This window comes from Triturus cristatus, chromosome 4_1, assembly GCF_964204655.1.
Source record: "Triturus cristatus chromosome 4_1, aTriCri1.1, whole genome shotgun sequence".
Lineage (NCBI taxonomy): Eukaryota > Metazoa > Chordata > Amphibia > Caudata > Salamandridae > Triturus > Triturus cristatus.
Genome location: NC_140585.1, coordinates 221,507,788 through 221,522,829, shown reverse-complemented (window position 1 = coordinate 221,522,829; position 15,042 = coordinate 221,507,788). Strand labels below are relative to the sequence as shown.

The 15,042-nt window shown below is 44.9% G+C and overlaps 1 protein-coding gene across 3 annotated transcripts in view; it reads left to right on the top strand.

Moving 5' to 3' along the window:
- LOC146854122 (E3 ubiquitin-protein ligase TRIM39-like) overlaps positions 1 to 15,042 on the top strand; it is a 387,595-nt gene that overhangs the window by 40,766 nt on the left and 331,787 nt on the right. For all 3 annotated transcript variants that reach the window (XM_085650514.1, XM_085650513.1, XM_085650512.1), the window contains exons 2-3: positions 4,898 to 5,125; positions 5,724 to 5,755. In XM_085650514.1, the coding sequence (XP_085506640.1) occupies positions 4,898 to 5,125; positions 5,724 to 5,755 (260 nt within the window). The remainder of the gene's footprint in view (positions 1 to 4,897; positions 5,126 to 5,723; positions 5,756 to 15,042) is intronic.

Below are 15,042 nucleotides of genomic sequence, written 5' to 3'. Positions count from 1 at the left end.
CATGGTGCCTGCCAAACAGTGCAAGGATGTTTGAAAACGTCCATTTCCCAATGGCAGCATGTGTTGCAGGCCTTTTCTGCCTGCCGCACAAGCTGCCATTTGGAAATGGATGTTTCCGACCGCCCATAGGGCGGCGGCATCCAAATCCAGTGGTCAGGACCGTCGACCTATAGTCGGTCGGTTCCAGACCACAACTGTGTCATACATCCGACATCGTAATTAGGCCCAAAGTCTCTTTATGTATACGTATTAGTTTTCAGTTTTCTTAATGTATTATTATTTGTCTGGATAACATTAATGTAAGAGACAGCTAACCACAATTCTGTAGTTTCCTGGGTGCCGTGCTTCAACTAACAGAAGATTTTTTGGGTTGGACCTTTTTTACCATCATTTATTGTACTGTAATTGAAGGGATAATATATTTATTGCCACTTTTAATATATTGAACTTCAGTTATAATTTAACCATTCCCTAGGTTCTCCAGACCATTTGGAGTCTATGTTTGGTTTCCCCTGAGATGGCTGCTTTCCCGCCGCTCTCCCTGAGGTCCATCTATACTTCTGCTGCTGTTGTCTTTGCTGCATTTGGCAATGAGGATGATGTATTTTCACGCATAAAATGAGATCTGTTAGTACCTTCCTACATTCTAGGTCTACCAGTTAACATTACAGTTGATGCCATTGACAAAGACCTAGGTGCTGGTGTCACACAAAAGTGCAAGAATGTAGAAAAAACTATTGCAAGAGTACTTAGAGTTTCTGAGAAATCTTATCTGAAATAGAAAGGCAATATTAGCCTGCATTTGGGCAATACTAAAATCCAGCAACTTACTGTGGGGTACTCAACACCTTAAAAGGATCATAAACTACTAATGTATCTTTTTGGTAAAGCAAGTGCAAACTTGTAGAAGCTAACTGCTAGATTAACTAGGCTCACTACTAAACTGCTACACTATAATTTCACTGGATCTTCTAACAAAAGAAAATACATTTTTTGCAAGATTTCCAATCAACAATGAAGATATCTGCAGCACAGACACTTAAGAAGGCATAATGGTTTCTGTAGATGTTGATGTTCAAACTTGTAAATCAAAGTATCAATGGTTAAATGCTGTGTCAAATTATATTTTAATGAGAAAGGTATTTCACTGGATTGCTCATGGATGGCCCAAAGAAAGAAATCTTACAGGAGATTTATACATTTTTACAAAAATATAATCAGGCTTGTTGTTGGAGAATAGCTTTCCTTTCAAGGGGATAAGTTGGCTGCTCCAAGTTCTTTAAGGTGTAGATTACTGGATCTGGATATTTAGGTATGACTCTAAAAAAATGGTTATGCAAAACGCACTGGCGGCCAAAGATTGATTTAGGTGGAAGGGTTTGAAGTTTGCAGTAAGGCCGACAAACAATTGATAACTAGGACACCCCCCAAGGTAGCAGTGGAATTATCTAACAAGGTGTTGGAGAAGTCAACAATAGAGTTTTAGGTTATTTTACTAACTATGAGATCAAATAAGCTCTGATACTGGTTGATTACAGGTCAATATCAGTAGAGCTGAACTTTGTGAAAACTTCCCAACACATCTTCTGTCAATAAATGTTTGCAAATGAATTTTGCACATGAAGGTCTACCCAAGAAACTAGTTACAGATAATGGGGTACAGCTCAGGTCTTGTGAGATGGTGGGGTTTACTAAGGAGACAGGAGTGGAACACGGAACACATTTATATGACTCTCAAGGAAATGGTCTAGCAGAGAGAGAGAACAGGGTTAGTGGTGTAACCATTAGATTAGCCGCAGCCAATAGGTGGGATATTAACAAAGCAGTCCAGGACATGCTATGATCCTATAATGCTACACCACACTCAACTACCAGGATTTCACCGTTCTAGGCTCTACAGGCATGTAAACCAATCAGGTTAGATAAGCTTTAATGGATACAACGTGATAGGTTACCGCTGTGTGTAAAAAGTTGCACCAGTGACATTAAACCAAAATAAGGTGAATACTGATAATGTTACCAGGTTAACCCCAATTCAGTAGAGTCTTGCACTATGTTCAGAGAGGAGCCATGCCATGGTCCTTATTGCTGTGGGAATACCACCTGCATGGATGAAAGATTATAAGTAAGATCGTTCTATGATTTTCAGAGTATGGTTATGATACGATCTTGCCATTGATAAATATTCTTTACTTCAAAAGATTTAAATGTCTTTTGTTTTTTTAGTTATATTTTGTCTTTGATTTTCATATTTATCATATTATGGTTGTTCTTTATAAAAGATGAATATGTGTAGTGTTGCGTACAGTCCACGAGACTAGCACAGCGCTGGTCAAGTGGAGTCCACAGCCCAGTTTGCCTGTGGTTGAGGCAATTTAACTATTTCCTGGGTTCTCCTTAATATTGAGAGCCTCCTGTTAGAAACTGGGTTTCTGGTTGGCAGGGATATGAACCCTGTCCAAGCAGGAACCACAATGCTAGCCAGGGTAAGTCAGTAACACACTCTAAATTAACCTGTGCTCACCCTCTCGTAGCTTGCCACAGAGCAGTTAGGCTTAACCAAGAGGCAATGTGTAAAGTATTTGTGCACAACACACACAGTAACACAGTGAAAACACCACAAAAGGACACCACGCCACTTTAGAAAAGTAGCCAATATTTGTGTGAGTAAAACATGACCCACACAACAAAATCCCAAATAAGTAGAAACAGTTATGAATTTCTAAAGATTAAATGAAATTATAGTGCTTAGAGTCCTAAAGCTCCAACCGGGGACATCTGATTGCGCTAGACTGGGGTAAATCCAAAGTTCACACCAACCACAATGGAGGACAGGCCAACTACAGGACTCACACAGCTTCCACTGAAAAAGTACCTTGGATGGAGGAAGCGTCAACTTCAGAGTAGATGCGAGGATCAGAGGGGGCGATGCATAGTCAATCCCATGGATGCAGGCGATGTGTCAGTAATGATCCGCGCAGTCAGCAAAGCTTTGTTAATGATCCCCTTTTTGATGTCAGAGATGTGTCATAGTCAAATCTATTGTCTTCAAGCCACGCATTCCATTGAAGCAATGTCATCGAGTAGCAACTGGGTTGGCGCCGGAGGAGATACATTGGTTCTGGTTGGCAAAAAGTCATCGATTTCATGGATTCTGTTGGATCAACACAGAAATTCACTTCCATTGCCCCAGAACTGAATTGGCACCACATGGTAAGACAGGACTCACAGATTGCAGAGTTCATGTGCTGTTGCAGGAAGTCTTTGATGGCTCTGAGACATCAGAACAGGGGGCAAGACAACAAGCCCTTGGAGAGCCTTAGGTTCTGGGGATATTGAGAGTCAGGTCCAGTCCTTCTCACTCCCAGAAGCAGCAGGCCAACACAATAAAGAACTTCAGCAAAGTGACAGTCCCTCCTGACAGCACAACAGTCCTTCTTCCTGGTAGCATGTAATCAGTTCCAGAAGTGCTCTCAGTTCATGGTGTCAGAGGTCCAGTACGTATACCCCATTTGACCTTTGAAGAAGGGAGACTTCAAAGAGATGCTTTGAAGTGCACAAGACCCTGCCCTCCCTGCCCTGGTCCCAGACTTACTCCAATGGGGTATACAACCCTTTATGTGGGGACAGGAGTTAATCCTTTCAGGTGCAGAATATCACCACCTCCCTCTCATCCTGCCTCAGGATGACTCATCAACATACAGATGGCTGTTCAGTCACACCTACCCTTCCTTTGGGTGTTCTGGTATGTGGTTGAGGGAATGCAGGAAGCCAGCTGCCACGCACCCCAGATGTGTATTACGGAGACAGGCAGAAAGCACGGAATGGTATAAGTAAACCAAATACCGACTTTCTAAAAGTGGCCTTTTCGGAGCTGCAATTTAACAAACTTCACCATAAATTGTGTTTTTAAATTATGAGTCCAGAGATCCCGATTTTAGTTTTTCTATATTTTCCCAGCTGGAAACAACACTTATAAAATGTCATAAGGCAGTCCCAATATCATCCTATGGGAGAGATAGGCCTTGCAGTAGTGATAAACCAATTTTAGAGTCTGTACTAGACATTACAAACTTAACAGTACATGTCCTACTTTTTAAATACATTGCAACCCTGCCCATGGGCTGTCCAGGGTCTAAATTAGGGGTGACCTATATGTAACAAAAAAGGAAGGCTGGGGCTTGGAAGTAGGCTAACCTGCCAGGTCGAAATGACAGTTTAAAACTGCACACAAAGGCTCTGCAGTGGCAAGCCTGAGCCATGTCTAAAGAGCTACTTAAACACGGGGCACAATCAGTGCTGCAGGCCCACCAGTAGCATTTGATTTCTAGGCCCAGGGCACATGCGGTGCATTTGACTAGGAACTTATAAGTAAATCAGATATGCCAATTGTGGATAAACCAATTGTTATTATATTTTTGGGCAAGAGCACATGCACTTTAGCACTGATTAGCAGTGGTAAAGTGCCCAGATTCCTAAAACGAGCAAAAACAAACTCAGCAAAAACAGTCAAACACAGGAGGCCAGCAGGCAAAAGGATTGGGGAAACTACGCCAAGGATGCCAGATCCAATACTGCCTCTTTCTCGCCTCTCTACCTGTGGTCCATCTGTACTGAAATACAATTTAAGTCTGTTTAACTACTTTAGCTTCTCTTGTCTTCACTGCGGGTTCTTAGTGTGGCATGTTATTTCTCACATTTTATAGGGCGGTATTTTGCAACTAACGGAAGGTACCTAGATATTTTTTATATTCTTCATATTTTGTTAGGTAATATCTAATATATAGTGGTACTTCTAGCACACCCACTGGGTGTTTAAAGTACATCGATTTATGACACTGATGCTTTTGCGGGTTATTGTTCAGACGATCTAACAGCTATTCTTCTTTATTTAAAGGGTATCCTTGAAAAAATGAGTGATGACGTAAAGAAACATTGTAGAGACCTGCATCAGTGTCTGGGAAAATTTGAAACCATCCTGTTAAAGACAATTGAAGAGATGAAGGGAAAATGTTTAGCCCTTGATGAGGCCGACATAGCCAATGCCTCTGATAAAATATCTCCCTTCATTAACATGATCGCTGAGATAAAAGAGTGCACTCTGCCTGCAAAGGACTTTCTGAAGGTGAGTTACTGGCCAGAAGATTCCCCTCTACTTAAATTGCCATTGCCCCCTCTCTTTAACCTCTTCGGTGCCCATGACGAGCTGGACTCGTCATGGGCCGCGGTTGCGCTGTGCCCATGACGAGTCCAGCTCGTCATAAACCCCGCCCGCTAATGTAACGGCCGGCACAGGGCGGGGAAAGGGGCGGGCACTGAAGGGGTTAAGGTAAATGTGAAGTCTTCCCCTGAGAGACTCTTCTGGTCTGATGTGTATTACTTGTTCCTGTTGGGTTTCATTGGTGGCCAGGTCATTTCCTTCTTGCTCCCTCTTTATGTGAGCCCTGTCTCCCTGACTGCTAGTTGTGGGTTGTCCCTACAAACATGTCTATGAGGCCTGGAGCTCGTCTTTCAACGTATTCACAAACCATGCAGGGACACCTGTTGTGCCAATGCTGGGCAGTGCTGTGCTTCTGTTTTTTTTGTTCTATAGAAGTCACACTTGATCATCTCCTTGTTAGTCATGCCCACATTCTGCAGCACTAGACTCTTCTAAATTTGGCTCTGGATACTTTGCTTTAAAGACTAATCTATTTGGTTGTACTTTTTTCTGTTTTTTTCAGGAATCGGAAAGCATGTTGGACATTCTGAAAACGTTAGTAATTTATTTAACTAATTTCTATTGTAATTTGGAGCACGTGTGTGTGTTTGTGTGTGTGTGTGTCCCTCATTGAAAGACTCCAGGAAGGGACTCATGACCTTGCTCTTTGACTGAGACCCGAAGCCCAGTGCCTGCATACCTTCAAGGGTGATAAGCCGTGCTATATAAGTACAGCTTGATTGATAGACTGATATGTGGGGATTATTGAAAGGCACTTTTCCAAACAGCTATGCGCAGAATTGGTTAGTCTGTGTTATACTAAAATAAGTGCCTCAAATGAACACAGTTAGGGCTGGATTTATCAAGTCATTGAACACCAAAATCCATTCCTGTTTTCGGAATCACCAAAAAAGGTTAGCACCTTGCCATAAATCAACAGGTGGTAATGCATTGGGTATCTTATTCCTTCTCTGATTTTCCTTTTAGTTGGTCTGCACAAACTGTCATGGCGTTGACACATGCTTCTCTTCAGCACTTCCTAGATTCCCTCCGCTCTTCACAATTCTCTTGTGCTCCTAAACTGCTCCCTGTCACTCCAGACCTCACTAGCACCTCTAAAACTATCAATATGATCTCTTCAGGTCTTGCCCAACTGACAGAGAGATGTTCTGGACACTATACACTCTCCTTCAGGCACTTACATGCCTCCCTCCTTTTCTCACAACACATTTCAGTGATACTCCAAAGCTGACATAGAGACCATCCATGTCTGCCTCCTTACCTCTCAAGCATTCTGAGAGTGTATTGTTTTGGGTGAATCAGGCACTCTGTGTGTCCTTTCTGTTAAGACTTTGAAGTGTTGTACAGTAACAGCAATGTGTTCTTTTCTCTCAGATGTTTAACGCTGCAGTTTTTGCAGGGTGTAGCTTAGTCTGGGGAATTCAAGGGGTGTGAATCTCCAATTTCCCTACTAAAATGGAACTGGACAGCAAGGGTAATGGACAAGGTGACCAAGGTACAAGATGGACTGTTCCCATGAGAAGCAGGATCAGCACTGGTTTCCATTAGGTGGGCCTCTGGGGGCGCTGATTTAGATTTGGCAGACAGGTACTCTTTTACAACAGCGACATAGTACCCTGTTCGCCAAACTCAAGGGTCTGCCTGCCCGATTCTTAGTTGGGCGGACAGCAACTGTTATGACAGAGTCAAATTTACTTATTTGGTGTAAAACTTTGTCCGAGGGCCAGGCAGATAAGATGCTCTCGGAGGTAAGCCATCTGACCCTCCGACCTATTCAGAGTGGATAGTCGAGTGGCTTTTTCTTTACTGTCCCTCACCATCAAATATATCCTGGATGTGAGGGACAGTAAAGCAATTAAAATGGCCCTCACAACAGTATAAAATACTTTAGAAAAGTTTGATGGTCAGCGGTCATGTTTGATGGAGCTGTACATAAACGTTTTCTTCCATTGACAGAAACCACAATAACGCAGGTTCATGCCAATATTTAAAGATGTTCGCAGAGCTGGCAGACATCTATAAACTTGGCAGGTGGAGTAAAGGCACTAAAGTCCTCTGCTACCTTGTCTGCCTTTGTTCTACCAAACCCTAAATCAGGTCCTCTGTCTAGAGGTACACAGTGGGTGAAAAACAAGGGTTTGGAATGTTACCCTGAGGAATTACAGTGATTAGACTATTTGCCAGCATTCAACCCATCGCCTTATGGGTTTTTGATTGCCAGTAATATGCCGAGAAAGACGGGTGCAACTCTACACGCCTACTACTAACAATGATTGTGGATTCTAAAAAGTAGCAAATATCCATTCATCCAAGCAGTACTTTTGTAGGTGCAGATTTGCTACTTTTTTAGTAAACTGGTCACTATATATATGTAAGTTCCTCATTCCCAAAAATTACCTCTTAGTGAAACTAGGATGACGTGAAAAACAGACCTAATTCAGGGCCCCCAGACCCAACTACCAAGCTAAGAATGCATTTATTTGCTGATTTCCACACCCCTAACACTAACCCTGAAGCTGCATCCCTGAGGTTTTGGTCATACTTTGAGAGGGTTTTGTTTTCCCGTTTCCTGTGTGTTCTCTTATCACCGAGCATGCAGTATGTGATGGTTGCGGTACTGTTTCCAGAGTTGTGCACTCACTGATCCTCGGAAATGTAGCAGTTCTACAAGTTGGTGTGAAAGGCTTATAGTTAATGTTGTTTTATTCTGGATTGTATAAATGTAAATAGGTATTCTCTCCAGGTAATTGAGTGATGCGCATTTAGAAATAGTTATTATTTGACAAGATGTGTCACCTCCAAAACACCCTGCCATGCTCGCCCCAGCCTGTATAGTCACAAAGACACCCAACAGAGAAGCTGAGAGTGCTGGTGTTTCGCTTAAACCAGGACAGTGCTGGGCTCTTGTTCTACAACAGAATTGACCTTCCATTTGCCGTTGATTCTCCAGGTAGATGTGGACAAACAGGTCGGTATCTTAGTCACTGAGATTTGCAGGGAGTATGTGTGGATAAGGGTTCAGTCACAGCCTATTGAGTGGTGGAAAGGTGAGGGTTATCATTAGGTTAGCGGACTTGAGGGGGGGGGGGTGGAATGTCCTAGCAGTGATGGGGATGCTGCTATCAATCCAAAACCAAAGGGGATGATGGACGGAGTGTTGAACATTGCAAGTACTCACCCCCAGTCAACTGATCTGGGTTTAACCATCATCATTCTTTAGCTCACTCCGCCACCTCAGTCCAGACATGGCCATATCCAAATCAGTCTGACCCTGGTGCTGCTATCAATGTCACATAAGTGATGTCATAGGGCCCGATTCACAGAACTAACTTAAGACAAAATCCTAAACTTACTACCATTTTGGTATGCACAGAAGGTACTTATTCATTTTGGTATTCACAGAAGGCACTTACTCATTTCGGTATTCACAGAAGTTAGGAGTCCTAACTTTAGGACTCCTAAATGCCTTTTGTGAATACCGAAAGTCTTAAAATTAGGATTTTTCTCAGTTTAGTAGTAGTATAGTTAGGACTCCTAACTTTAGGACTTCTAAATGCCTTCTGTGAATAACGAAAGCCTTAAAATTAGGATTTTTGTCAGTTTAGTAGTAGTAAAGTTAGGAGTCCTAACTATACTAATGGCATTTCTATTGCTCATTCACCTTTTGAACTCCTGCATGGGTATTATGGGGGAGCTGTAGCACTCCCGGTCCCCCACTTTTAGTGCCAATGGAATTTCCAAGGAAGGCTGGTTGATGTTTCCTGTTGAGACAGGAATGTCCCCTGCATGATATACAGTGGTGCTCCCCTGTGAAAATCTGGTATCTCTATTTTTGATTTTGGCACCAGCCTCACCCTAACCTAGTGTGTGCATGAAGGCCTAGGCCTTTCCTTGGACATAAGTACGGTCCTGGACTCGTGCATAAAGTGTGCCCTCATTTTCTGGACAATGGAATACTCTTCCTATAAGTGGTTTAGCATGTAGCATGTTTTAGAAATTAATACTTGTGAATGGACCTTTCTATTTGGGTCACTGGAGTTGAGGCCTACGTACTAACATGTGTGCCAATTTTTACAACTTTAAAAAAATGACCTTGTGGGGACCTGTGTTTCATCAAGTGTGTTTATATTTCTGCTCAGCTCTGCCCATGTAGGCAAGAGGCGGTACTGCGGTCTTAAACACACTTTGCATTTAAACACACTTTGCTCACCAGAAAAACACACTATCAGCCAGAAGGCCAGACATTTGAAAGGAAAAGCTTTATAACTTGTGTTTATCCAAATATTTTTCATGAATATTAACCTTTTCTCTATTTATTAAAATAAAACTTTGTTTACATGAAGCTGCTGAATTTAGATTTTTTTTAGCCTGAAAATTGTTAGTGCTCTTATGAACATCACTAAAAGCAAAATAGGTCAGTTTCAAGTCCCAAAATACTTTGCTATTGCCATTTGATCCTCATCTGCAACAAAACAATGATGGTGCACTACACTGATATTCAATATAAACTGATTTTATTATTTTTTGCACATAATGTACAGGCATCAATATCTATTGTTACATTTTAATGCTTGTACCAGGAATTTAGAGTCTTTATTTTGCTTTTCCTTTGTTTGTATATTAATATGCACAATGTAATATGAACTTTTAGATAATGGCTAGATGATTGAATGACTAGGGTTGCATTTTGCAGTGAAAGATGATGGTATTCCCGACAGGGCCGGACTGGCCGTAGCGGGCACCGGGCAATCCCCCGGTGCGCCGCACGGGTGGGGGCCGGTTTGGGGCCCCTGGGGGCCGATTTTGTTACAGGGCCGTTTTTGCATCATAGCTGCAAAATCAGCCCTGTAACAAAATCGTCCGAAAACCGGCCCTGGCAAAGAGCTCGACGGCACCCCCAAGCCCCGGGGGGCCAGCCGAGCACTTTGCCAGGGCCGGTTTTGGTTCCCAGTCCGGCCCTGATTCCCGATAGTCTGAGGAGTAGGGGGTGGAATCCCATTCATTTTAAATGTGCTGTTCCCAACTACTCACATGCACCACTTCATGCATAGGAATGATACATGGCAATGGTGTGTTTGGAGATCTTAATTGTCTGCACAGCAACTAGCTCCAAAATAACCTTTACAACATCATATTGAAGTTTTAGCGATATGAGAAATACCATCTTGTGCCCGTTCTACTGTGTTATTCTGTGCCCTGGTATTGTGCCGTCTTTTGCTATCTGTTATGCTCTGTAATTTCTCTTATTCTGTGCCATGTTACTGTCCCACTTTTTGCTTTCTGTTATTTCTCTAATTACTGTTATCCTGTGCCTCTGTAATTGTACCTCTGATCTGTGCTTGTGATTGTGCCTTCTATTTTTTTGTGCCTCTTTGCCTGTTTTCCTTCTCCCTGTTTTTCCTGTTGTGCCCTACTATTCCACCGCTGCTGCCCCTGCAGCCCCTCCATCGCCGGTTTCCCACTCCCACTGCGCCTCCCTCCCACTTCCCTACTTAACGAACGGCGGCCATGCACAGTGGGCGCGCCACTGGCATGCCAAAGGCAAGCCCGTCTACGACCAGACCAGCGCCAGGGACCCTGGTTCTCCGACCACCCACCGCTACGATTCTGCTGCCGTCCTCACACTCATCCCCCAAAGGAATAACAACTGCAAGCTGTCCACGCTGAACACCACCCATCGCCAGTTCTGCTGCTGCCACTGCTGCTGACCCTTCACCACTCTCTGCACCACCAAGGCCGCTGCCCCCACACCCGACGGCAACACCACCGAAGCCCTGAAGTGCATCCTCCCCAATGTATGCTCCCTGCACACCATAGAGATTTGGAACCTTCTTGACACCCTCTCGCCAGACGCCACCTTCTTCACAGAAACCTCCTCTGCCCCCGACATCGCCTCTGCCATCCCCAATGGATACAAGATCCAGAGGAAGGACTGGCCCAACCGCCCAGGAGGAGGACTCACCATCGCACACAAGAGAAGAGCTCTGTCCATCTCTCCACCTCCACCACGAACAACTTATCCACCAACATGGAACACTTCCACTTCCAGATCTCAACCAGCCCTAGAACAACTCTAAGCAGCACCCTTGCCTACAGGCCAACCGGACCTTGAACAGTGCTCAACACTACCATCGCCAACCTCGTTGCCCTCCGTGCCATCGCCTCCACGGACTACTTACTCATCGGAGACCTCAAATTTCACCTCGACAACTTCAATGACCCCAACTCCTCCACCCCCCTGGACAACCTCGCCAACCTCTGACTGCAACAGCTCATCACCACCCCCACCCACATGGCATCCTCGCAGGAGGCAACAACGTCCACTTCAGCCACACCTCTCAGACCCTCTGGACTGACCACCACTGCGTTCACTTCCACGTCAACAAACCCACTGCTCTCAAACCTACACCCTGCCCATCTCGAAGGAACTGCAGCAAGGTCACCGAGGAGCACCTCAATTCCACCCTCAACCGCAATGCCCCCCACCCCGACAGACGCCAACGTCGCTGCACAAGAACTACACAGATGTTTCACCCCTTCGCAACCCCGACAGACAACACTCCAGAAAGGCCAACTGGTTCATTGCCAACCTCCATGAATCCAGATGCACCTGCAGACATCTTGAGAAGAATTGGAGGAACAGCAAATCTTCGGAAGACCACACCACATACAAGAACGCCATGACAGAACACCACCAACTCATCAGATCAACCAAAAAACCTTCATCCAGAACAAGATCACCGCCAACCCCAGCAACTAGAAGGAACTCTTCAGCATTAGCCAAGAATTCACTAAACCCCCCAGCGAAGCCACGGACATCACCCTCTCCCAGGACCTCTGCAACAAGCTCAGCGCCTTCTTCCATCTAAAAATCAAGTCCCTCTATGACAACTTCAACAAACTGACACAGGATGAGTAAACCACTCACTCCCCCACCAACGACCGTCAACCCACGATCTCTGCCTGGACCCCAGCCACCACAGAAGACACTGAATCAACCACAAAAGCATCCACTCAGGAGCACCCACAGACCCCTGCCCTTCCCACATCTTCCACAGAGCTGCTGCTGCCATTGCAACGGAACTACAACGCACCGTCAACACCTCCTTCGAAACTGGAATTTTTCCTGATGACTGGAAATGCGCAGAGGTCAAGCCCCTTCTCAAGAAGCCCTCGGCAGATCCTTCAGACCTCAAGAACTACCGACCCATCTCCCTCCTCCCATTCACAGCCAAAGTCACCAAGAAGACCATCAACGCCTAACTAACGAAGTTCAGTGAAGAGAACTCCATCCTCGACCCCTCCCAGTCCGAATTCCACAGCAACCACAGCACCAAGACCGCCGTACTAGCCACCACCCATCCTCCTCGACCAAGGATACACCATGGCCCTGATCGTACTTGACCTCTCCGCAGCCGTCTACACCTTCTCCCACCGTACTCTCGATGCTAGACTCCATGATGCCAACATACACGGAACCACCCTCAAATGGCTCCGCTCCTTCCTCTCCGATAGAACTCAAATAATCAGACTGCCACCCTTCCTCTCCGAACACGTAGAGATCAACTGCGGAGTACCTCAAGGATCTTCCCTCAGCCCAATGCTCTTCAACATCTCCATGGCCCCACTAGCTGCCATCGTCAGACAGCACGGACTGAACATAGTCTCCTACGCCAACGACACCCAGCTCATCCTCTCCCTCACCAAGGATCCCACCACCACCCAACTCCAGGAAGGAATGAAGGACGTCACATCCTGGATGAGCAGCAGCTGCCTGAAACTCAACTTAGAGAAGATGGAGGCCCTCGTCCTCAGACCCTCTCCCACTGCATGGGACAACACCTGGTGGCCAAATGCCCTCGGCAGCCCGCTCACCCCCACTGACCTCAGCATCATACTCGACTACTCCCTCCTCATGTCCCCTGCTTCAACACCCTCCATATCCTGCGCAAGACCTTCAAATGGATCCCCCCCACTGAATTAAGAAAGACCCACGCACTCATAACCAGCAGACTGGACTACGGAAACACCCTCTACGCTGGAATCAACAAGTCCCTGCTCCGCAAACTTCAGACCATACAGAACACCGCAGCCAGACTCGTCCTCGGCATCCCTCGACAAGAACACATCATCCAACACCTGCTCCCCGTCAAGAAGAGAGTGACCTTCAAGATACCCACCAATGCCTACAAATGTCTCCACAACACCGGACCCCAATACCTCAATGAAAGAATATTCTTCCACATACCCAAGAGAAACCTCTGATCCGCCAACCTTGGCCAAACCCTCCACATCCACAGAGCCAGAACAGGTGGAAGATCCTTCTCCTACATCACAGCCAAGACCTGGAACAAGCTCCCAGTGAAAATCAGATGCGCCCCTCTCTGCTCATCTTCAGAAAGATCCTCAAGACCTAGCTCTTCGTCTGACCGGACCCCACCTCCCCCAGCGCCTTGAGACCCTCCCGGGTGAGTAGTGCGCTTAACAATTCCCTGATTGATTGATAAGTTACTTCATTTATGAGGTCCTAGGCAGTGCATGATGAAGCTGCAAGATATAGGAAGTTGACTAAACTATAACTGGTGTATTTCAGTGTTTTTTTAGGTTTTTTAACGTTAGTTGTTCTTGCCTTCCGCCGCCTAATAATAAGGTAACATCAACCCTTGTTTTTTCAGTGAATTTCTGTTTTATTTTAAAACAAATGTTAAGGTGTTAGAACCTAATCTAACCAAACATCACTTTAACCTTTTGTATTTTCATAGATTTTTTTAAATCAAATTCTAAATTGGACCACCATCCAACCCTTTGCATGCAGCCACCCCTGCTGCGCTTGAACTTTGGCCATGTGCTGTTAGGGATGACCAGAGGGCCCTGCACACAACCCCATGTTTGACCAACCACACCATTCAGTACTTTGTAATTACTTTCTAGTACTGTGGTACTCCCAAGGAAGCTTGAACAGTTAAGAGGTATCATGAGGCAGACACTTGTACAGACTCCCACAGGAGGACAGACAAACCTCACAGGAGGGCCTCGTTTGGTCTCATTAGAGTAGTTTAGTACATTGTGCCCAAAGAAAATCATTATTTTAATCAGTGGGGGCATCTAAAGGCATTCCAAATCAAAATTGATAACACATTTTTAAGGACAATGTCAGTGAACTTGCCAGATGTACAGTGGTGGTCATTACTAGTAATCCTGCATGTAATGGTCACTAATGAAGTCTTGTCTGATGTCACTGTTGTGATTATTTGTGTAAGAAGCCTGATGGCCAAGGGGTGCCTACAATGCGCCTTTATTCTGGGGTTTTTCCAGGACTTTGGTACTGAGCCCACTGAGTCCAGTAATGGCACCTGCAAAATGTTACTGTGATGTGAGTGTGAGGGCCTGCAGTACAGTCCAGGGTAATTGTTGGACCCCATTGGGTGTCAGGAGAAAAGGCTCAATCAGCCAATGTGATTCAAGCAGTTTTAAAATGTTGGGCTCAGCTGGACTTCCATAGAAGTCCTGCAGAACCCAATGGTCCAGATAGCCTAACATTTTTGGAAAATGACCCACTTCATATCTAGGGCAAAATGTAAATTACGCTGGCTTAATTTGTGTAATTTCAGAAAAATTTGCCATTATACCAATTTATGTGGCCATTGTGGTAACAATTTGCAGTGAATGGTGTAATTCACTGTAACAAATTGCCACAAATACACAGGAACAGCCAATCAAAAATGACTGTGTTCACAGTGCTTCTATTTAACATGTTGCTGTGCCAAAAACTAATGCAGGGATGCATTTTGTGCTAAAATGTAATACGAAATGACGGATTT